General features: G+C 35.6%; 1 protein-coding gene across 3 annotated transcripts; it reads right to left on the reverse strand.

Moving 5' to 3' along the window:
* Window positions 1–1,010: 1,010 nt before the first annotated feature.
* Window positions 1,011–24,172, reverse strand: STIL (STIL centriolar assembly protein). 3 transcript variants are annotated; one of them, XM_026665817.2, is made up of 17 exons: window positions 24,021–24,172; window positions 21,597–21,663; window positions 21,214–21,318; window positions 19,919–20,034; window positions 19,006–19,193; window positions 18,416–18,663; window positions 16,832–16,915; window positions 16,560–16,646; window positions 15,457–15,604; window positions 12,157–12,266; window positions 11,349–11,460; window positions 8,963–9,997; window positions 8,364–8,526; window positions 7,548–7,770; window positions 5,791–5,983; window positions 5,032–5,279; window positions 1,011–2,362 (listed from the first exon to the last, which is right to left on the reverse strand). In XM_026665817.2, the coding sequence occupies exons 2-17, from the start codon at window positions 21,629–21,631 to the stop codon at window positions 1,561–1,563; spliced, it is 3,897 nt and encodes a 1,298-aa protein (XP_026521602.2). In that variant the 5' UTR covers window positions 21,632–21,663; window positions 24,021–24,172; the 3' UTR covers window positions 1,011–1,560. The 3 variants fall into 3 exon arrangements, with proteins under 3 accessions (XP_026521602.2, XP_087816348.1, XP_087816349.1); XM_087960222.1 differs by lacking the exon at window positions 21,597–21,663 and having other exon boundaries at window positions 24,021–24,116; XM_087960223.1 differs by lacking the exons at window positions 21,214–21,318; window positions 21,597–21,663; window positions 24,021–24,172 and having other exon boundaries at window positions 19,006–19,206; window positions 19,919–20,000.
* Window positions 24,173–25,275: the final 1,103 nt, after the last annotated feature.

Below are 25,275 nucleotides of genomic sequence, written 5' to 3' on the forward strand. Positions count from 1 at the left end.
GAGAGAGGAAATGTTTGAAACCAACTCACACAAGAAAACGGGCAAAATATCAATAAAAGTCCAATTATTCCTTATTCTTGCCACTGCGACAGTGCTATGCTGCTGTTGCGTCTAATGTTAGTTTCTCCATTGATTCTGGAATTGTATAAATAGAAAATTGTGTAAATACACCTTGTTTCCAAATACAAGATTAATGGTTTTCTCTTCCAACTCTCTTCTGGTTAGAAGCCTAGAGTTGATTCCCAAGTGATTTTGTGGGGAGAGGGGGGGAAATTGCATGAAAGGAAGAAAAAACAGAAACAGAACTAATGGAGAAGCCAATTGCTGGGCACTAATTTGGCTGCAAGAGAGTCTGGCAATATGAGAATGTTTTCCCAACACACTTGAGCTTCTAGTAAAAATGCTTATCAAGACATGTCAAAAACCTCATAAATTTCAGTAAAATGGGAATGGGCAGAGTAAAGCCACATAGGATGGAGTCTTCCCTGTATCACTTTCGTGTGTATTATGATATGAATCACATGAAACACCTTAGCTCACTTGGCAGGCTGATCATGCAAATGAGTAGGCAGCATAAGCTAGTGAGAGCATAGTGGGAGTCAGACTCAATAACATATGCATAATGCTTGTGTGCATTATCTCTTTAGCATGTACCAATCTAGTCCTCCTTGGATTATAAGTACAGTATTTTATAATTTGACAGGATGATAAATGTACCGTGAATATAAGGTATCCATGGACCTAAGGAGATCTGAATGTAAAGAAGGCTGTTTACCCAAACCAAAGATACTTTGTTTAGTTTGGCTGAAAATTTCCTCTCTTCAGAAGTAAGGAAAAGCAGTGATGAGAGCTTATCTTTGGTTGTTCAAGTCCCTTGTTCACCTGTCTTCCTTAAGCATACAGTTTGTAATATAAATGTGAAGCCTCTTGATTTATAGATACATAAAGTAAATCAAGTTAGATTTAATTATATTTTTAAGCAGTTTTCTTAAAAGTTAGCACATTGCAAAAATAGTCTAGCCATTTTATTTCAGCACACAAAATATTAAACAAATCAGGAACTACAGAATATAATGTTGGGTATTTATGGCAAGTCAAACAAATAAGATGGTTATTATTTGTCAACCTAGTTTTGTTTCCTAATTGCATTTGTTACAAATAACCATAGAACATTTTATTTCAAATTCATAAAATAAAATTCATAAAAGTTAAAACAGGTAAACACTTCAAATCAAACTTGCTTTAAACTCATTGTCTGCTTCACCATGGATAATTTCATTCTTGTTGCATTTAATAAAAACATCTTTAAAAATACCCTATATACCGGTAGTTTCCTGATTATATTCAATGACCATTTGGAATGTAAATGTATTCTAGTATGCATAAAGACTTAAATTTATTGTGCAACCTGCTGTATTTCTCAATATGAAATTAGGAACCACTCTCCCATTTATTGATCAGCAAGAAAAATTTTAAGTTATATTTAGCCAGCAGCATCTCTTGATTTTTCTGAACCATGAGAAAAGAAAGAAAAGGGGATGCCAGTAATTTGTAAATAAGTCAGAATAACTTTGGTAGCTGTCTGAGTTGTTTTACATCGAGAAAAGTGCCCACTAAATTAACATTTTCTGTTTGATTTAAATTATCAACAGAGGGAGTTTGTGGAGTTCCAGTCACAATGTGAACATTTAGGTTTTCTTTGTCTGGATGCTGTGTAAATTCTGCTTCTCCAGGCAAAAGTTTCAGTTTTGGCTTTAAATCCTTAAAAAAGGGGTCCGGAGTTTCATTATTTTGGTGCAGGATTCTGGGTGGCAAAACAGCATTTGTAACATTTCTTAAGATGGGTCCTTCTGAATGCAGCAGGTGACAAGACGATTCAAAATTTATCTGCTTCTCACCAGTTCTTTCAGAAGAGCCTTTCCAAGAAGCAAAGCCCTCTAAAACAGGGTTGAAATCCAAGTGCAGAACAGGCTCTAAGCTCTCTTTGCTCTTGTAGTTCTCAGATGGTTGCTCCTCTTCATCATCACTACCATCGCTGCTTTGAAGAAGGCCATACTTCCTCATATATCTCTTGGTTGCAAAAGACATGTTGCCAGGAGAAATTAAACCAAGGCCCATCAAAGACTTTTCTGTATTAGTTTGCAGGAGAGTCTGTAAAGATGAAGTCACAGAATTTCTCTGGCTTGAATGATTTAAAGAAAGCTGTGACAGTTGATTTTCATTCAGGTACTTGAGAGCAATAGCATTCGCCTCCATGCTCAGGTCTGCTCCAGTGGGAGTTAAGCCACTCATACCAACATTAGCAAAAGAGATATAGTTTAGTCCTGGTACTATTGCTTCAGGATTAATACAAGCCAATACACTAGAAAAGAAAAAGACACATTAAAATAATTCTGACATTACCATTTATTCAATTTGTTAATAACCAGCTGATCATAAAATGTGAATATACTATGAATGCCATCTGTTTTAGTATCTATATAGTTTCCTAATTTGACAGCTTTAATAAGACATATAAATTGTTGCTCTCATATTGTCAGTGAAATTTATAAAGTGATTAATTTTAGTAAGATTGTCTCTATCAGGGGAATTTAATATAGATGGTCTGATTTGCAAGTCTGGGAACAGCCTTTTATTTCTGTCCTTTATAATGCCTTCTTGTCCATAAAAAACCATGTTGATGTTATATATAAAAAAGTAAATAATATACTATATTCAATTCAAGTCATGATTGGAATAAGGATGGGTTTTGTCCAGATTATCTCACCACCGAAGTAGATAGGCAGTACTGACATCTAGCCTTGTAAGCTTTTTAAGCAATTCTGTGCAAAAGGAGAATTTATAATCTGCTGAACAGTAACTCTGATCTCTCGATAGCTACTGCAAAAGACAACTGTCACATATATTTCAGATTATTAGGCAGACAAAGTTGCATGGATATTCAGTCATTTGTGGCTTTATTAAATATTAAAATTTTATAAATTTTGATAAGTTTTTCATATAGATAGGCCAGGTTTGCACAGACAAGACTGTAGGAAAGAAATCAGAAATGTAGTTTTCATTCTCATTAATAATGGTTCAATATTGCATCCAAATCCTGAATTGGAAATAATTTTAATGTTGGGTAGTAAAAACCAGATTTCAATCCATGAAGGTTGAAGACAGTAACAATGTTTCAAATTTTCTACTAATAATCAAGGCTATCCAGACTTTGTTCTGGGTGGGATATTACAATTTTTTTATCAAGAAAAAAAAAACACTGTAAAAATAATTCTGAAAAAAAATCTTATCAAACTAGATCACTAGATCAGCGGTCACCAACCAGTAGGCCGCAGCCCACTGGTGTGAGAAAATTTTGGTGGGCCGCAGAGAAATCTCACCCCCAGAGCGCCCCCCAAGCAATTAATCCAGGCTGCACAGAAACACAAGGCTGCTCAGCCCACATGGCCCGCGGGAATCCTCCCCGCCCACTCACTTCTTACCCGGCAAGCTTGTCTGCTAAGTTGCTATTTTTCCTTTTTCCGACCATCATCTGTTCTACTGTGCCAGGAGATTTAGATCAGCTAGGAAGCAGGAAATGGTTGGATTTCTTGCTTTCTAGCTAAGCACAACCAAACCTCCCTTAGGACTGAAGGTTTGCTTGCAAGCAAATTCAGTGCAGACTCACGGCAAGTAAATTTGAGAGACTGAGCTAGCCGATGGCAGATAGATAGATCTCTGAATGAATCTGTGATTCTGTGAGCAACTCAATCTGCCTGCCTGCTTTGCCTGATTTTGGGTAAAAGTTGCTCTTTTTTATAAAAAATTCAGTATTTATAATATTTACATACAAGCCATGCCCAGCCAGTCACATGACCAAGCCACACCCACAAACTAGGCCACGCCCACAGAACCAAGTTAGTGGTTCCTGGGATCTAAAATTATGAGTTTGGTGGTCCCTGAGGTCCAAAAGGTTGGCGACCCCTGCGTTAGATGACCTGAGACTTCCCCTTTCTAGATGACAAAACACTATGACATCTTTCCCAAACCTTTAGTCCTTTCTGTTCTTTTACCTTTATCACAAGTTAGAGTGTCTCAATGTACATATTGAAATATAAATATGTACTCATTATTTTTTCCAGTGTTCTGGAGCAAGGGGCACCAACCTTTTAAACCTCAGGGACCACCACTCATAATTTTAAATCCCGCATACCAGAGACCCTGGGAAAATCCCAAAAAAAGTCTTCAGGAAAATTTCCTACCCCGTTTTCCTACTGACCGATCACTCCTTATTTTGGATCACAGGATCCAACCAAAGCTCCATTCTCAGGGAGAGAGAGAGACTTTTGGCTTCATGCAAGGGAAGCAGCAGAAGTCTTTCTTTCTCTCCCCCAAATTCCTCCAGAAATGAGTCTTTGCCAGTGCAGCTTCTTGGAGCAGGATTACAGGGTCCCAAAGACTCATTTCTGGCAGAGTTTGGGGGAGAGAAAGGAAGACTTTTGCTGCTTTCCTTGCGTGCAAAAGCAGAAGAAGCGGAAAGAAGCAGCCCGGTGGCCAGGCCAGGCGTGTGGGGCGAGTGGGGCAAGTTCCCCCCTCCGCCCTTTCCCCCCTCCCCTCACTACCTCGTGTTGTTTGCAATGCGACACAAGCCTTGTGTTCCCAAGCAGCCTGGATTAATTGCTTTGGGGGTAACATTTCTCTGCGAACCACCAAAATTTTCTTGCGGACCACCAGTGGTCCCCGGCCCACTGGTTGGCGACCACTGTTCTGGAGAACCTGACATGATTTTGTTCCCATGTAACATAAATTGACTACTCTTTCCTCGCTAGAGAAACTCAAAACACTGCTTAATGCTACAGAATCTGATTTAAATTACAAGGAAGCCCATGCCAATATAGCTGGAGCATAATAATGCATGGAAGCAGGAGTTATCTGTAGGATGTGGTCAAGACATCAATAACTGATTTGTTGTTTGTATGCAGCTCAGAATTATACTGACTGAGGTACTATATAAAACCTAGCAATAAATAAAAAACAGTAAATTGCCATTACCCAGCATTCTCCACTTTGTGTACATTGTTAATCTTCTCAGGAGAATCAAAATTTACTCCAAGGTTTCTTAATTGCTTCAAGGTTGCATTCAGAACACTATCTTTATCTCTTAGGACCCTGTCTGATGCTGAGCTTCCTTTTTGTGCCTTGTTTATTTTTAAGGATGTAGTGCATTCATCTTTAATCAGATCCTCTTTCAGAGAGGGACCACTTTCATCAGGTTCCTTCAAAAATCGATTTACCTGACCCTATAGAAATATTACAAAGAAGAACACAAAATTAGATGAATAAAACTTCAGGATCACATCTCCATAGGAATTCATAGCATATTGACAATGTATTCATATCACCATAGGCAAACCTGTAAGCAATTTATTTCTAGCTCTCAAATCATAGATGCACAACTTATATCACTAGCTTATAGTTAAACAGATTTTAGCATGAGTCTTTAGAATGTATACATTTTGAAATAATCTGTCCAAGTTTACATTTGAAATATCGTAATTCTGTTTAATTTTAAGTAATTATGCAATTTAACCTACTATTTTGTCCCATTTTTAAAAAGAAATAATCATGTAAGTAGTAGAATGCAGTTCTGAAATATTTACAATAAACTGGATGTATCCTATTGAGTACTTTACATGGATAATAAAGATTTTACTATGAAGAACTTTAAAAAAAATAGAAACAAACTAATTTATAGGGCCAACACTGTTAAACACTAGAATTAAATAGTTATATTGAGCAGACAAAACTTACTAATAAATCCTGATACATTTTTTGATCATCAGGTGATACATTTGGTGGGGTAGTAATGGTACACTCAAAATTTTGTTTATCAGTTGGTTCAAAATTATTCTCAGTTCCTTCTGACAGACTGGTTTGCAAACATTTGTTACCATTTTCATTCCGCAGTGAAGTTTGGTCAATTCCTATGGCAAGTGGTCCATTACTATTAGTAAAAACAGATATGATTTAAATTAAATTATCAATAGATTTATCATTGTAGCAGAATTTATATCTTAAACTAGATCTCATATTCCCAAGTCTTTCAGATTATCATCAAACTCTCACATTTCAGAATATTTATTAAGTTTTTAGCAATAGCAATAGCACTTATATACAGCTTCATAGTGCTTTACAGCCCTCTCTAAGTGGTTTACAGAGTCAGCATATTGCTCCCAACAATCTGGGTCATCATTTTACCAACCTCAGAAGGATGGAAGGCTGAGTCAACCTTGAGCCTGGTGAGATTTGAATTGCCAAATTGCAGGCAGCCAGCAGTCAGCAGAAGTAGCTGCAGTACTGCATTTTAACCACTGTGCCACTGCAGCTCTTAAATCAGAAATAACTTAAGTGTTTGTCTTCATTTACTGCAAGCAATATGTTCATAATCATGACCAGAAGGTAACAGTAGTATCTCCATTAGTATATTACTTGTATATGAAAACATTTTCCAGTTATTAAAATAAATATGGATTTAATATTTTTTGTTGAATGCTTTATGAGCTGCATGTGTCAATTGTTTAAATCCAATTGTTTAAATTTTCTTCCGGGGTGTATCTAGCATTCATTTTGATTATCTGTGCATGAAAAATATGTTTTTAATTACTCTGATCATACAGATAATTCTATTTTGTGTATTATTCCTGACCAGAACAAGAAACATGGATAGCCAGCTCCTTGCAAAGCAAATCCCTTCTCAATGCCTGTATACTGAAGAAAGTCAGACTGCAACTATTGGTGTTTCCCTGACTATAAGTTGAGGCTTCCAAGAAAAGAGAGACCGGAAACCAGAGCACTCACAATCACACAAAGGATTAATTTGAGTAAAACCTCTCAGTATGAACATCTTATGGTATCAAAAATGTGGCTGGCATGGATGAGATCAACTGCTTAAATTGTGCTCCCTTACATTTTTCACAGTTAATGCTATCCCAATTTTTGAGGCCAATTGAGATTGACAACATGGGAGCAGATATTCACAAATGGAATACAGCCCTTAAAATCAAGTTGACAAAATGTCCAAGTTGGAGCTAGAATCAAAATATCGATTCTATATTGCTATAGAAGTTGCTATATAATTCATTTAAAGTAACTACTATGGAGAAAATAGCTACCTGGACTCAAATCTAAACAGTATTTTTGAATTAAGCTGCTTTTGAATCCTATTCTTGGTATTAAAATGTTAGATTTTCAATAGGAGGAAAATATAGAAAATATATAAACAACTTATTTTGAGGTATAAATGCATAAGATGTCATAGTGCAGAACAGTTCAATTCGGCCAATTCAGGCTGCTATCTATAAGCAATAAACCTTAGAATATAAGATATAGCAATATAGCATATTAGCACAAATATAGAGCTGAACCAAGCCAATACTACAAGTCAATTACAATACTCGCTTCAGTTCTTGGGGGGGTGGGGGTGGAATCACAGGTGACTTAAACATAACAAAAGATTTATGTAAACTTTAAAAGAAGTCAAAGAATATTTCAACTTTAAAAAAAATTACCACAGGCCTGCAGAAGACTGATTAGTTCCTCCTTCAACAATATGGACACTATCAACAAAGCTGGGTATATCAACAGCTTTTAATGAAGAGGCAATGCTTGTTTGACTACTGTCCTTTTCTGCACTCAAAGAAATAGTGATGTCTTCGTTGGAAATTTCAACTTCATCTTCTTTCACAGACTCTTTCTTCTTTTCCAAAGGGGTATTCCAAAACAAGCTGGCACCTGTAGGAAATCAAATAAAAATACTGTGCAATTTAAACTAGGCTGCTGCACTATACACCGTATGTGATGTACATCTTGAAACAACTTTGCACCATTTACAATGCACTTACTGCATTTCTGATATAACTGGTCTGATTACTGTACTGGCTAATTCTTACTGCACATGCAACATTTGTTAAACAACAAAAAATGCTAATCTATCACCAGTTTGCCTCTGTATGTGGTGCTGGTTTATAATCCTAAAACTGGCATACATAATTCTAACCAGGACTGAGGGTTCTATGATCCCATTAGAAAATACCTCTTTAGTAACAGAGGCCTAATGTGTCAAGATATACCTGGTAGGGTTTTTTAAAAAACATGTTGACATTTGCTTTATGTTAGTTATAAGCAAACTAAATTAAAAAAATAATTTACAAAATTGTAAATCTGAAACATATTGTTATATTATAGCAAGGGACACTAAGTAGGTTTCTGCAGAGATTAAAGGACAGATTCATCAAACTATGAACAAGCAGAACAAAATGGCTCCAATGCTTAGCATTCCCCCCGAGTTTAGTGTCATTTAAAGAAAATGTACAATAAAACATTACCTGTACTCACTGCAATGCTGATACTTTTCTTCATGTGTAATCCTGGAGAAGACTGGGTTTCCATAGCAACAAATTCTACTTGCTTCTCAGACTGTATGCTATTGTTTTCTATGGATCTGGAAGCACAGGAGTGAAGAGTTTGTGCCTCTAAAAGCTGCTGGATCTGTAAACAAAATCTGTGTTAACTGAACAGTCTGGGTAAAAGGAGAACCAATTAGTATGAATTACTTGATAACAATTTATCCTACATATATTGAAAACTGTTTTCCTGTCTATGAACTACATAAGGCAGTGTTTTAAAGCCCCTTTCATATATAAGATAAAGTAGGGCAGCATACCACAGCACACAGAAATAGGTAGTTGAAATTAAAGAAAATCATTAATTTAGCTAGCTTCTGTTCAATATTGACTTTCCAGCATGAGAAATGGTAACAATAAAAACACACTACTATCCAGTTACATTAAAACTTCTACTTGCCTCAGAGATTGAAACAGAAACTCCCAAATTCAAACTCCCGAGTTTGAAAGTCACACCAATGATGTGAAAGAGTACTCATACTTCAGTAAGCCAAATAGATAATTGAAATAACCCAACCAACCTGAGCCTGTAGTAGCTTGATTTGCCTATGCTGTTCACCAAGAATTCTGTAAACATCTGAAGATAATTCCATTTCATTATCTGATACTGCATTTGCAGCAGGAAGATGCATACAAGCTGAATGTGTTGTATGTGACTGTGCACTACCAGGATTTACTGGAGATGACATTCTTACTGCAGCGGATGTGTTATTATTAACAGAACAATTCCCTATTATTCCATGATGGCCTACATTAATAGGGCTACTTGTGGCATACACTGGATTGCAGCCGCCATTTACATATTCTTGATTCTGATGGAACATTAATTTTGTACTCTCCTGGGTAGGACCTGAATGATTTTCAGGGCTGTCATTACATAAACCTTGCCAAACATTTGCTGGATTATATTGTATATGGCCATATTGCTGACAGTTGCAAATACAAGGAGAACAGCATGATGGACCTTGAATTGGTACCCGAACTCCCAGAGGTCTTCCCAGATAAGATGGTGATAGTGTACAAGCATGCCAGGGATACTGGGAAACCACAGGAGCTTTGTTGGATTTTTGTGCTGAAAAGCCATTAGTAGAAAGTTCTCCTTTCTGTGGAACATCATCACTATTTGCCAAGGGTCTTTCAGAAGGAATTGCACCTTGAAGCAGAGATGTATTTTGTGGAAATTCGTTACAGGATATTGAAGGAGAAGAAGTAGGTACACAGCCCTTTTTTGCTTGAGAGCCAGCTGGACTGGACTGCAGTTGTAGTGGAGACTGCAGTCCTTTGTTAGGTTTTAAAGATGCAAGCCTGTGTTTCAGATGACTTGGTATTTGCTTTGGAGGAGGCTCTCTGGCACCCAAAGCAAAGATCTGTCTTCCAGCATCAGAGCTCTGAGACTGCTGGGGAGCATGCGCTACAGAATATGCCATCTTAGCAGGTTGGTGTACAAATGAAGATTGATTTTTAATCACAGCATGTTTGGATGTTGGTACAGATTCTGTGGAGATGCCTTCAAGTACAATGGACAGCTCAGGAACTGAAGGGTGGATCTCAGTCATCTGGAAACCAAGACAGTTCAAAAATAAAAATATTTATGAATTCTTAGTTTACCAAATTAATCTGAAGTATTTTTCTCTTATCATCTACACCCTGTATAGAACTTAGTGCAAAGAGAAAGAATAAGATTAGGTGTACACTGTAACAAAAAGAAGTATGTCCAGTGGTGGGCTGCAACTGGTTTAAGAACCGGTTCTGTGACTGCGTTCAAAGCGTGTGCAGCATTCGAAAAACGCCAATTTGAAACATTACAGCTTTCCATCTAGGGCAGCCCAAGTAGGACAGCTGAGGCGTGCTAAACCACTGTGCCACGTGAATCAGCTGAGCTGAAAAAGACGGAAATATAGGACAGGATAGGGCAGGGTCAGCTGATTGTCGGAAATACCAATTTGCTAGAACCAGTCCAAACCGGCTGAATATGTCTCTACTGAATATGTCTCTACCAGGAGGCCTAAAATATGATACCCTTCCAATGAGGCATTAGCAATCAATATATATATCTATAAAACATATACATATATAACACACACACACACACATATATATAACATATATATATATATGTTTGTGAAAATCTAAATATATATAAATATTCGTACATTTTCACAGGTATAGGTATGTAGGTCTCGGTGTGTTCGGGTCTTTTCCCGTGTAAGATTAAGAATATCTTGGCGATGTTTCGGTGAGGTCCCACTCACCATCCTCAGGCTGGTGCTTTTGGCTTCGTGCCACTGCTTGCACTGGCACGAAGCCGAAAGCACCAGCCTGAGGATGGCGAGTGGAACCTCACCGAAATGTCGCCAAGATACTCTTAATCTTACACGGCAACTGCTTAATGTGAGGAGCACATGAAGAAAAAGACTGTAAAAATGCTTTACCCAATGTAACACTATAAAACCTAATGTTTGCAGCTACTGATTTTCTATTACTGATTTACTTTCAGTTTAGAAATAGGAAAAAAACAAAACCAATTCAATTCAGTTGGCATTCATTTAAGTTCTTAATAAGCATATCAGTATATCCACACTTTGGCTAGCTCTTGTGTCAATATGTTGTGAGAACACCTCCCTATTTTATTGAGTCAAGTAATTTTGCCATGGTTCAGCTAGTTTTGCATATTCCCACAGCATAATTATGCAGAGTCCTAAGAAAGTGCCTTGTTCAAACTTAATTTGAAGATAAAGCAGCAATAAAGGGTTAAGAGTCCTGTAGTACAACCTAGTGGCAGGATTATGATATAACACTTATCTGAAAGAACTCTGAAGCGGAATACCAGTAATACCAGTTACTCAAAATAAATTCTACAAAGCTAATTTATTGTGATCGGTTTCAGACAAGAAATTGAGAATATACCGGTTGGTTGATGGGATGAGGACGGGGAAAAGGTCTTGGAGATGCATCGTCTTCCACACCAGAGTCATGATCACTGACAGAAAGTTTATTGGGTGAACAATCTACGGATAAACTATAAAAAAATAAAATTTTATAAAACTAGTAAAAAATAACTTTGTCATCTATTTTTTTTTACTCCTGTAACATTTTACAAATAATAGATTTTTAAATATTCTTATTCTTATATGCAATATACCATTTTATAATATAGTAGCTTTAAACAGTATCTGCAACTCATTGACATGTCATGGCAATTTACACATTTTATGATCATTATTAAACAAGAGAAAGCTGAACAACTATTTATAAACAAGTCAGGTAATACATATACATTTTATTGTCTCTTAATTTTTTAATTTTATTTTATCAACAAATATTACATTTGTTTCTTGGTTAGAGGAATAGTGTTTCTCCTAATACAGTTTTTCAATAAAGAAAATTTATACTGTGAGATTAGAAAGTAAAATCTACAAAAATGTAAATACACACATATTGCCTGATATCTCTTGGGTATACTTTTGGATAATAAATTACAATTTATTGTGTTAATGAAACGAACAATCTAAAAAATCCTATTGTCTTTTCTTCTACTTTTCTGGAAGATACATTTCACATGGCAGCAGACAGGAATACCTATCTGATAGCTACTAATTATTCCTATTGAAAATCTTTATTAATGCAAGATATTGTAAAAACTTTGGAAATGAATTGTACTGAAGCAAACAAACAGTACAGATTATTTGCATGGAGAATATAAAAAATGACTCACCTGTTTATGGGAATGTTTTTTGAAATTTTTCTGAAGAATTCTGTTTCTGCATTTATATTTTCTGAGTTCAGTTCAAACTGGATAGGGTATTTATCTGAAGGTTCTACTTCCTAAAATGAAATAAATATAGGTACTAAGCCAGACAATCTAATCACAACAAAAGTGCACCTCTCTACATCAAACAATAGTGCTGCTGACTATTTATTGCGCAAAAGTTTTTATGTACCTACAGTATATGTAGGGGATTCATGACTACTATAGATAATCTCAGAAGCAAAAATTTAAATAACATTATTGCTGCAATTTTCTAACAATCATATTAGGTGCAGTATAGAGGTACTGAAGTATTTCTATTTCTAGCAGTTATAATTACTGTGCTAATCCAAAAAATGATGCAAAATAAATAATCCTAGTTAAAATAACTATTTCCAAATTGAGAAGAATTGTTTATCCCTTTCATCAACAGCAGGCATCCCACAAACCTATTTTTCAGTTTGGCTCCGTAAAAGTAACAATTAAACCTTTTAGAATATGTAAATTATTCAAAATGCATTTTTTCTAAGATATGGTTGGCCCAACATCTTTTATGATTAGTGTTGAAATCAAAAAGCCAAACTATTCTGGGAGCTTCCGGTTTGTCGGCTCGCGGCGGCAGGGATTTGCGAAGCTGCGCGATCCCTGCCGCGCTAGCCGTTTTGGGGCTCCGACCCAGCCGGGTGCGGAGCTAGGCTGCCCTGCAGGGGCAGCTGAAGGTAGGGGATCCGGAGAAGGGTTTGGGGTGCTGCAGACCCCCTCCCTGGCCGGCAGAACCCCTTTTCCCAGGACGGTGCAGCGGCGGTCCGTAATGGCCGCCACAAAGAAGCTGGCAGCCGGGTAAGAATGCGCAGGAGGAAGTGGAGAAAGTGATTGAGAGGAGAAAGTTTTTCTTGGCTCCTAGGACTCTAAGACATATTTAATAAAATTCCTGAAAAGTATGACTTTCTGAATAATACCTGCCAGAAGAGGAAAAAAGCGGCTGCTTGAAGGTGCTGAAAGGATAGCTTTCCCTCTTTTCCTACGGAATAAATAACTGGATATTAAGAAACCTATTTTTAGGTGGAAATTGGTTTTAAGCGATGAGTGGGAAGAGAGAGGATTAAAAAGAAAATATTTGTATGCTAAGATTTGTTGGAGCAGATGCCTTAAGGATTTGAAGACTAGAATATATTGTAACAAGACTTTAAACAGATTTGGACTTTCTTTCTCTTTGATTGATATCACCCCAGAAGGAGAAAGTGAGAACTCTGCCTTGGTTTGGACTGATTGATAACTTTGGGACTGTTTTATCTTTTTTATTTTCTTTTGAATATTCTGGTTGTTGTAAGAAGAAAGAAGGAGAAAAGAAAAGAAAAGATTTATAATGGCTCTTTCTGTTGAGGAACTAAGAAATGGTGTGGAAGAAGCTTTCCTTTTCTTAGAAATGGCGCTTATCAACAAAAATTACAACAGATGAAGACAGCAGAGGAACAAGAAAGAAAGGAAGGAGCCATCTTTAATGAATCTCAGAATTTGATCCAGAAAAAAGGAAGAGAGAAAGAAAAGAAAAGAAGAGAAAAGAAGAAAACTAAAGGATTTAAGGATTTAAGATCTAAAAAAACATTTAAGAAAGGGAAAAATAAAGTGCAAAACCAATATGATGATTGTAAACAAAGGGAAAAGAAATACGACAGAGAAGGGAAGCCGGTAAGGCAGAGGCTAGAAGAAGGGGGTAGAAAGGTTTGTTGGGAAAAGAAAGAAAGGGAAAAGGTGGAGAAAAGCTACAACGTTTTGAAATTAAATGGAAAAAAGGAATTTTTATGGATAATGGATAAAGTATAATTTTTTTTAAAAAAAAAAAAAAGATTTTGCAAGGTACATAAGATGAGATGGTAGTATTGCAATGGTTTAAGAGTTGATAAGAGATTAAAATGTTAAAATGTTTAAAAATGATTGGTTTTAAAACTTAATAATAGGAGAGGTTTAGAATATTGTTTTAATTAAAGAGTTTAATAAAATTATGGTATTGATGTTATTATAAAATTTTTATTATAGTATTTCTTTTTAATATTTGGATTTATTCTCTAATTATGCACTTAATTATGTTGGATGTATTAGTTAGATAGAATGTACCAAGCAAAATCTGATTGGGTATTAGATATTATTTTAAAGATTAATTTGATTAACTTAGGGGAGATAGAAAGGCATCATACTCTGATTAATGATTTCAGGAGAAATTGATTTTCTTTCTTTTTTTCATAAGGGATGAGACAAAGGGATGATAAAAAATGGACAAAAGATACAAATATAATGATTTAAACTAAGATGATTAATTAAGGTAGAATTAAGAAGTGTGAAATATGTGGAGAAGTTAATATAGAAGGCTTAGAATGGTAAATAAAATAAGTAATGATATGTAAGATGAGCATGAATATAATTGAAGTCCATGAAGAGAGAGACACCTGGGTCCAAGTTACTTTCCAAAAAGATATTTTTTTATGTTTTGTGTGTTGTGTGTATATGTCTTTTTGGGGGAGAATTGGTAAAAACTTGTAGAAATATAGAATGAGAATAATGGTAACTAAGTCAGAAAGAAACAGATGAAATAATAATAATGATATTGAATAAGAGTAAAGAGAAGTAAAGAGAAATTGAATAAGAGGTTTTGGTATATTATATGGAAATGTTTTAAAACAGAATCATAATTTATCTGACTTGTTAAATTTACAAGGGAAAAAGGTTTAAACATATAATGAATAATGATAATTTGTGTGTTTTAAAAATTAATAAAACTTGTTTTTTTTTTTAAAAAAAAAAAAGCCAAAGTATTCTTTTCAGATCCATAATTTTTCTTTTTTCTTTTTCTCCACACAAAAATCAGGTAGTTGTCAAGATTCTCCACCTATATTCTTCTCTTTTTAAACCTACAAGATAGATTAGGATAAAAAGAATGACTAGCTCAAGAATAAATATCCCAGGTTAAGTAATAATTTAAATCTAGATCTGGATCTTCAGTCTTAATCCTAATTAGTTCCTTCGTGGTGAAACTTCAATAGCAGCTGTTACTTTCGGAAGCTCCATTTAAAATTCTAAAGAGATTGGAGTGTTAAGGACATTTGAAGCCATAAACAAAATCATTTCACAATTTGAAAATATGTGTGTGTGTGTGTGTGTGTGTGTGTTTATGTATATATTCTTGAATATTTTGATATATTTTGATCTTATAAACAAAGTAGAGCCATGCTATTTCAATATCCAAAATAACATAAAGTCAAAGCAACTTACTTTGAACAGATGTAATGTTTCTTTGCATGTAAGTAGCTGGAAGTCTAGTTCAGTACGCCCATCATAAGGCAAACATTCATAAAACTTTGGATCTTTATGATTCAGAGCAAAAAGAACTACAAGAAACCTTCCTGTTTCAGAAAACACCCTAAAGAGAAGAAAAATATTATGTATACAAAGCAATGCAAAAATCACAAATTTAGACTTTCCATGCAACAACATAAATTGTTCGCTGCTGTGTCATTAGTTTGAGATGGGTATACAAACTGAACCAACCAACCAACCAATTACAAATGTTGAGACGAATTTAGCATGTTTTAAAAAATATATAGTACAATATATAGCTAACTATGCTAGAATCTCAATCACTGTATAGCATGTCATCATTTATCATAAAATAATTAAACATTAAAATTACATTATCTACTTGGACTACTGTGCAAAACTTGTTATTACTCCTATAGTCTGTAAAGCAATGTAAGTAAATGTAAATGCAGGATGATGCCATCTCTTCCCAAATAAATTTTCTCTGTATTTGCAATGGGGCAAGCAAAGTCTTGCTCTGGGTTTATATAAAATACTCAACTCTTTGACACAATCTCCAACCATTTAAAAAGTTTAGTTCAGATCATGTTTTAGAAGACCTCTCCAATAAGATTATGTACTGGGCACAGGTATCTAGCTGGGCTTGTAAAAAGTTCTATCCCACTTTCTAAAACAGCACAATACAAAAACAGTACAGTACATTTCTATGGTCTAGAAATCTGTTTTACCTATTCTTGCATAATATTTATACATTATATATTACAACTATATATTTTTCTTTCTGAGGTACATTTTTAATTGTCCAAAATATTTAATAGTAATTTATGCTATCTACCAATTCTGATTTTGTTTACTAATTATTTTAATTATCTATGTTAATGACCTTTTCAAATATACACTTTGGGTATTTTAGCAATAAAATATAAAATAATATAAAAGCCCAATAAATTAAAATCCCTATCACTGTAACACTAAAAACAAATCCCTATTACTGTAATAGTAAGGAAAAAAATCCCTATTACTATTAGTTGAGAAGAATTAATTGTAATTATAATTACCTCTCTTGGATTGATAAACTGTATAAGTATCGCAGACAAAAGGCCCAAACTTGTGGATTATGAATGTGAACTAGTCCACTCAACCAGCTAGAGGAACAGAGAAGGAAAGATACTTCTGAACAATCATATTACAACCCCTGGCATATCATATAGAAATAAAATATTTACTGAATATCTGAGGTAATCTGCAAATGTACTGCAAATATTTGTTATAATACAAATTCAAATGAAGAAACTTTTTATGGAAAAAAGCTCATCACCCAAATACTTACATGCCAATCAGTGGCAATGTGCATGCTTTGGGATCTGATTCCAGAATTAAAAGAAGTTTCCTTGTTTGATCCATTGAAAGATAACTGCAAGTAAAACAAATGACTTTTTTTTTACAAAGAAAACTGATTTTAAAGAAATGGAAGAGATTTCCAAACTAGTAAAAAGGTTTTGCCAGAGAAATAGCAAATAAAGGAGATAAACACATGAATGAATTCTTCACATTTTAAATATAAGAGAAATGTACAAGCTTCACACAATAGATACAATGTTAAGAGAACAATTTTGTGTAGAATTTTTTTCAGCACTCTTTTGAAACAAAAATGGTCAGTGCATATATTTTACCCAAAAGGAATAGAACAATGTATTAATTAATTATTACTGGAAATTACTCTTATAAAATGGAGAAGCCAGGCTACTGGCAGTTTTACATATTAATTAATGCATTTAATTTTACCACTATCCTATGAAAACAATTCCAGCAACTTTCAAATGGTTAAAAAGAAGACCAAAACCCCTACCCAGCCAAAAAAACCACCACTCATATTTTGTTTGAAGAACCAAACATTTAAATTATCTGTATAGCTGTCGTAGTGATGTAATCCTAGAATTGCCTCATTCTAGGCCTGAGAAAGCGAATAGCCCAAAATCAACCAGCTGGCCTTACCGGTATATGTAAGACAGAACTGGAATTCACAGTCTCCTAGTTTATAGTTTGATATCTTAATCACTACATCAAACTGGTTCTACTTTTTAAACTTATCACATGTTAAATCAATAAGGACAGCCACCTTTCTGTGTTAGGAGAGTAGAGAGATGGCCTTGAAGAAGACACATGGCAAGTATTGGGAAAATATAAACTCAGCCTGGGATATAAGAAAGGACAAGGAAGAAATTCAAGATTGCCCCACCATGACCCTCTTTGGTTTAAGGTGGAAGGAAGGGAATGCTGTCAAGCATTCCAATTTGTTATTATATATTATATCAATAGAGTATTTCTTGTGTCTGTTTTGTGAAGTGGTCTTTCATAAAGGGCTGACAAGGAAAACAGGGATCAGCAATAAGGGCAGCTCAATTAACGTTGGTATGCTGGATCAAGGATTGGAGGAAAGCACTGTGACATTACCCCATTTCCATTCTTAGCTGCCATCCATCCACTTTACTGTTCTGTTATTAGGTACCTGTATAAGGGACAGTGTTCCCTCATAGCTGAGTTAAATATTTTTGACAAATTATTACAGCATTTTTCAGCTTAATCTGTATTTTCAGTTTACAATTCTTGGAGGTTAGTGTAAACTTCTAGAACCTGCCTTAAAAGAATGAGGCCTTGCAATATTATTTTGAAGCATTTCATGAGTGTGCCTGTACAACATTCTAGCACTGGCCCAAGGTCATGCAGGTGCCTTTGTCTTTAAGGCAGAACGAGAGCACATAGCCTGCTGTTTCTAGCCCAGGGCTTTAACTACTATTTCAAACTGGCTCTTTTTATTTCATTTAAGAACTGGAACCCTTAGAAAGCATTCAATGAAAAACTGCTCTTGAATGAATCACAAATAATGGACATTGCCAAACTCAAATTAACTTACCCATATTTATAAGTTCCTTGGATGTGTGCAATATTCATACTGCTACTTAGGTTTCTAGCAAGGGCTGTAGGAATTATTGGGATAGGTTTCACAGGAGTGCATTTTAAAACATTGGCCACCGTAACTGCTGCCCAGTGAAAATCAAAATTTAAGTTGTCCATATTCTCCACTGAAGCGATGTGAACTCTTAAGGTCAGCACTTTGGAAAGTTCCAAAGAATCTTGGCTGTTCAGATTCTGATGCAGTATCTATAGTAAGAAAGTATCAAAATGCATCTCAGATAGAAGTATCATTAGGAATTGTTTAAAACAGGGAAAGACATCACCATTAGCACAATTTCTTAGGCATGCTTCCATATGTTTTCAACACAGTTGAAAAGAATAAGCAAAACAATAGGGATGATATTCCAATTGTTCTTATCTCTGCTTCTGCCACCAAGGAGTGTCAGAAAATATGAATGATACGGGATATTGAGAGTCTGTAAGGATTTTACATGTTCAAATATGCAATATAATAATATAGAGACTGAAATATTAGTCAAGACAAGGTATCATTCTAAAGAATAAAAAGAATATTCCCCAAATGCTTACCTTAAACGCTAAGTTAAAATCCTCAAAGGTGTGTACTATGGTATCATTTGTTGAACATTCTGAAGCACCAATTCTGCATGGGATGAAAAAGTCTCCAGGAAGGGGTGCTGTGGGAATTTTCCCCAAACCATTTGGTTCTTCACGACCAGGATCAAAACGGTCTACTGTTAGCAATACACGTTCACCATCTATGCCAGAAAACTAGGACAATTAGCATGCTTTCAATTTTTATTTCATAGTAACTACCCCTAAAGTTTACCAGTGTCAAAATCTAAATAAAAACTGATCCAAAGAACTGGAATGACTACAACTAGAATGCACTCAGAATATGATAAAAAAAAAAGGTCCAATTTTGACTCCATGTACTCCACAACAGGTAGACTACTAACATACAATAGGAAAGAATACAAATGAAGATGCATCTCCAATTCATTAAAGCAGATGCAATTTTGCAGTTGCTTCAAAAGCAGTTTCCTGTTGACTCAGTGTACCCACCTGCTTCAATTTCTTTCTTATATATGACTTATGTGTACACTGGTGCAGCTTTCAAAGCAACCATGTGGAGTCCTGTGCACTATCCTATTTTGAGCCCAATAAAATATTCTTGTTTTAATTACTTAAACCTTCAATTCCTTTCCATGTAAGAAGAGAATAATATAACTCTGAAATAAATCTAAGCTGTAAAGAAGCATCTTTGAATCATTTATATACGCAAGGGACTGAGAAATTCAAGGTGGTCATACATTATTAAGTAGAATCAGCTTAGTGATGAAACAGATAGTTGTAAATAATAGATTCTAAGTTCAGTACAATGTTTTCTATTCCTGGTGTTATGTCACAAAAATCATGTTAAAAAGAAACAAATTTATAAAGTTTACTTATTCAATCAAAAATAGAATCATTGCATACTTACTTTCATCTACTGCAAGAGTGCCAACTAAAAAACAGGTGAACGGCTTCTTTCTACTTTGCTTAGCATGACGATGGGCAAGCCGCAGTGTTTTTTCAGCAATTATTACTTTGGGATTCCTAAGAGATAACAGACACAGAATTTACTCTTTATGAACATACCAAACTAAGATATTTAGCTATTCCCCAAAATTATTAAAGAGCACACCAGGGGGGGGGGGAAACAATGGGATAAAAGTTGAAGAAGCAATTTCAAGCTGTCATATCTCAGTCACTTCCCATCTGATTGATCACAATGCATTCCATACCCTGAAAACCACTTAGAAGCTACAACTGGTCAAGAAAGTAGTTAGGGATAGTAGTTGTGGACATCCCATGTAAGATCTTTACCCACTGGGCTGCATTGGCTACTAGTAAGATTCCACATACAATTTAAATGTTGTCCTCTATAAAACATTTCATGGCTTACAGTCTAATTATCTTGGGACCACTTTCTCCTGTTGTTTTGTTTTATCTTGTGGGATTTAGGAAATAAACATCTTCTGCAGCTACAGTACACCTAATTATAGAACAATATTTCCCCTGAGGTTTGTATGGCTCAAAACGTGTGTATGGGCAAAACTGAAAAATCATAGCTCTTTCACTAGGCCCTGAGTAGGATGAGGTGATACACTTTCTGACAGAATACTCTGACTTTTGATCAGGATGTTTTGTCCCACTGATGTAATGCATTTATTATTCTTTGCTCTTTTCTTATGCTGATATTTTACAGTAATAGATAAGCCTCTCAGAAGAGGAACAGCGTGGTGGCCCAGTAGTAAAGACACTTGCCTCTCATTCGGAAGAATTGAGAGTTCAATTCTAGGTAGCAACAGATGTTTCTCAGCTCAAAAACAAAATATCTGCTGTGAACTCTGCGTAGGCATCAGGAAGGGCATCTGGGTTCAGCTCCATTCAGTTGCCCCAACTTTACCCCAAATTAAGGGATTAAGATTTGTTTTAAAAAAGTAAGTCTTTCAGAACTTTAGTGATTAAAATGACATTCAAGTTGATAAAGTGAAAAAGCTCATTTTGATCCTTCCCAAAATTTAACTTTTGATTTATCTTATTACCTAAATATAGACATATGCCCTTTTCCAAGTTACACACCAAGAAAACCCATGTTTTAATGACAACATTCTATATTATTTAAAGGTTAACTCAGTTCCCAATCTCTGGTACATGAAGAAAATCACTAAAGGTGTTTGGTGCTCCCAAACATTCTCTACAATGTTGAGCCTAAAAGATTATAAATCTTACCTATAACTTATGTGAGAAACAGTGCTTTCTCCAATAGGAGCTGGATTCCAAAGTGCAAATTTTGATGCAGGAAAACTAAAGGATGGCATCTTTCCCCAAACCCCTCTGAAAGAAAAAACAATTTTGGATTTACCATATTTGATTTGGGTATAGTTGGAAAAAAGGTGATGACCAATGTTCAGATATTTCATTTTAGTGTCCATAACTACATACTATAAATAAGAAACTACTTTAGTCTGCAAATTCCTGATAGCCTACCTAACTACTAAACAAACTACTAAATCAATATTATATATATAAAAAACAAATTATCTTCAGTGCAAATATTCACTCTCCACATCAGTAGTCTTTAAAACCATTGCATCTGAACAAAGTATCAATACCTTTGGTTTTGAAATTCAGGGGAAATTGGTTCCATGATATGTATGTATGAAATTCGAGTTTTCTACTCTGTAAGAAAATATAATACAGGAACATTAATTGGCATTAATTTTTAGCATTTTTTTCCCAACAGAAATAACTTCTATTGTTAAGTATCACTAATCCTAAACAGATATATTTTAGTTTCAGCATAGTTATACTTCAACAAATATAACTACAATTTACAATTCCTATAAATTGTAGTTATACCTGCTATGTTGCAGCAATTTATATGACTAGGAAATATGGACAATAAACCAACAGCAGGATTCATTGTGAAACACTGTTGAGTGATTTTCCCATTTCTAATTACTCAAGAATATAAATTGGCTTCACTTATAACCAACTTGGTAATAAGAATTCAACTAATGCAACAATGCTCTGTAATCATCATTAAACCTAATGCACAAAGAAAACAGTTTAATATAGGCTATCATAGTCTTGTGGGAAGGGAGGTATGGCATATTCATTTCAGTCCCCAAAGGCTTCTTGGACAACCATAGCCTTTAAAAACTTCAAAAGACTGGAGCTGTTCTAAGCTAAACAAATCACACTATTTTGTAGAAGAGATATTCTATTTTTAGACACTGGAAAGTAAGTTTCTAGAGGAGTAGAGACCCAGGATGAAGCTTATCTCCCCCAATCTTACTGAGTGTGCAATTACGAGTGGAAGCAGGTAGTCTTTAAGTGTCCAGTTCCTAAGCCATGTTAAACTTAGAAGTAGATCATATGAATATGAAAGACATATGGATCAAAAGAAGGCTTATAAAATAAGAAAGCAGACACATCTGAACTTAAGCAAGTCTTTGTGGGTTAAATATTTGAAGGAAAGAATAAAAGCATCATCACTCATTGTATCCAGAAGAAAATACTTTTTTGAAGGAGGCATCAAGCAGGAGTGAAGGTAGACTTTGATTATTCTGTCATTTATTGCAAAATAGTCGTTTCATGTCAGGTTTCTTGTCCAAATTATGAAGCTAATACTCAAACAGAACTCTAAATTTAATAAAGCTGGGAAGATGAGATACAAATGCAAAGTTCTTCCCCTAGGAAAAGTAAATCAAATAGGATGGGAATGCCTATTGGAGGGAATATTCAGATTGGGAATAGTTTATATGAAAATAAATTTGGAATTGTGCTTAACCATAAGCAGAATATGGGTCAGTAATGTGCCATGCTATTGAAAAAGGAAATACTATTAGATACATTATTTTTCTTTGTCTAAGGATCAGTACATTCAAATGACTATATTTTCAATTAGTCAGATTCCATGTAAGTATTACATCTAGTTCAATAAATGTGAGATATTTGCACCAGCTTTTGATTCAGTTTAGGAAAACAATTGTTTAGTAAATTGAAGAATTGAATAGTGAAGCCAATTACTAAGAAGTGTGACCACCCATCAATTGGATGGGTTCAGATTAAGGCTGGAGATCCACCTAGGAAGAATGCTTTCATTTAGAGCAGGAGTCCCCGAACTTGGCAACTATAAGACTTGTGGACTTCAACTCCCAGAATTCCTCAGCGAACTTTGCTGGCTGAGGAATTCTGGGAGTTGAAGTCAACAAGTCTTAAAGTTGCCAAGCTCGGAGACCTCTGATTTAGAGCCTATACTGAGCAAGAGATTGGATTCAGTGACATAAAAGCCTTACAGTGAAATTACAAGAAAGATGCTTCCCAAATAACTCAAATAAGTAGAAAGGTACTAAGAAGCTATAAAAGATGACATATAGCCAAATAAGAAACCTTGTTGAACATACATGTCCCCAGATCCCAGACCTTTAAACTATTGCAATTCTTTCATATTATTTCTGAAGCACGAATACTTGTTTTGATACGAGACAGGCAGGAAAAACATTTAATAAGTAAAATATAATAAAAAGCATACTCTGACCACCTTCGATTTACGTAAACCTCATTCGTAGCCCCGTGCATTAACCACAATTATTTGTTGGAGAAAAGCTAATCATTAACAAAACTGTCCATGTTCAATGTACATTGCTGAGGGACGAACAATCCACACGTTGGCGAATTACTTTAGGGAAACTGACAGAAACCAATATTGCCGATAACAATATTTTAGCCTCTCGTTTATTTTTCTGCCAACACGGCAACACCGCCTAACCAGTAAGAAATAAGGGGGGGGGGGAGCATCCAAGGTGGTAGCAGAGTTAAGGATCGGAGTTTGATTTTCCCGGGCACTTCTGCACTATCTGAGTAACCTATTTGAACCCTTACTACAAGCCTCAACCCAGGGTTGTATAAAAAAGGGAGAATCATTTACAAAAGGAGAGGGAAACGCCCTATAGATAAGAAGTGAAACGATAAAGATGATAATTTGCACCCCCCAAAAATACCCGCCTCAAGCACAATATCGCCCCATTTACCTCACAACTCTCATTCAGACTGTTTTTATCCTAGAGCCGGACACAATCTACTCAACCAAAGCAACTGAATTCTTATTCCCCTCCTGTTGTGGCGGCTCCAATGGCGGCACAATCAGCCAATCCGAAGCCCCACACGGCAACGCGGTTTGGCCAATCCACGCTTTGGACAAGCACTTTCCTTCGCCTACCACCCTTTTCGAATCGTTCATTTAGCGTCAATCAAAACCACCGCTCCCGCCTAATGGTTTGTCGTAACCAATGACCAAGCTTCTTAAGGAAATAAAACCGCCTTTTAAGCTTGCGCGCGCGCGCCCATCTCTTAAGGGTGGGATTTTTAAAAAAAACAGGTTTCTTTTAAACGGCCTGAAGAAGTCCAGTTACTGCGCAAGCGCCAAGGTTAAAGCAAGATGGGGTTTTTTTTTAGCTCTTTCCGTTGCCATAGTAATCGCTTCTAAAGAAAAGACAGCAGCTGTAATCGCAAACACCTTTGAGCAAACATGATTAGGAAAGGACTGTTAACGATTTTACAGCCTAGATACTCTACTGGCTCAGAAGTAAATCTCAGGTACGTTGGTGGGATTAGGAGCGTCCTACTCAGGCCCTTCCGAGCTCAGTAGGGCTTAATCGCAGGTAAGTGAGTATAGGATTGCAGCCTCTTTCAAATTGCTGCGAAACCAGCTCCGTAAATACCAACATGAAGTAATTGGAGAGTTGCTAATCTACTTTCTCTGTATCTACGCCAGATGACTTAAAGGGCAAAAGCAGCGCTTTTATGTGGTCTGTAACCTGCCTGATAGAAACTGCCTAAAATAGAGAGCCAAATAGTGCCCACTGCTGGCTTTTAAGATTTTAGTTCACTCTGAGCCAGTGTTTCTCAGCCTCAGCAACTTTAAGAGGTGTGGACTTCAAACTACCAGAATCTCCCTCAGCCAGTATGAACTAGAAGTCTACATCAAGTTCAGCAAGTTGCTGAACTTGAGAAACACTGCTCTATAAAGCTGGTGGTATTTGGGTTGCAAACCAACAGGCTACCATTAGAAAACAACAAAGATCTATCCTTGTTTTCCAGGGGCATTTCAATAAACTAGGTTCTGAAATTAGCATGAATGGCATTATGTGAAAATACCACGCATCTGCGGAACATCAAGTTGAGGAAGATTGCTCTAATTCTTATAGCTTGTTGTGTCCTCTATAAGTTTTCATACTCAAGGCAACAAGGAAATTATTTCCCCTACAATAATTATATTGCTGTACA

The sequence above is a fragment of the Notechis scutatus genome, chromosome 3 (genome assembly GCF_049901735.1).
Source record: "Notechis scutatus isolate UNSWTSFEM ecotype Mainland chromosome 3, rNotScu1.2, whole genome shotgun sequence".
NCBI lineage: Eukaryota > Metazoa > Chordata > Lepidosauria > Squamata > Elapidae > Notechis > Notechis scutatus.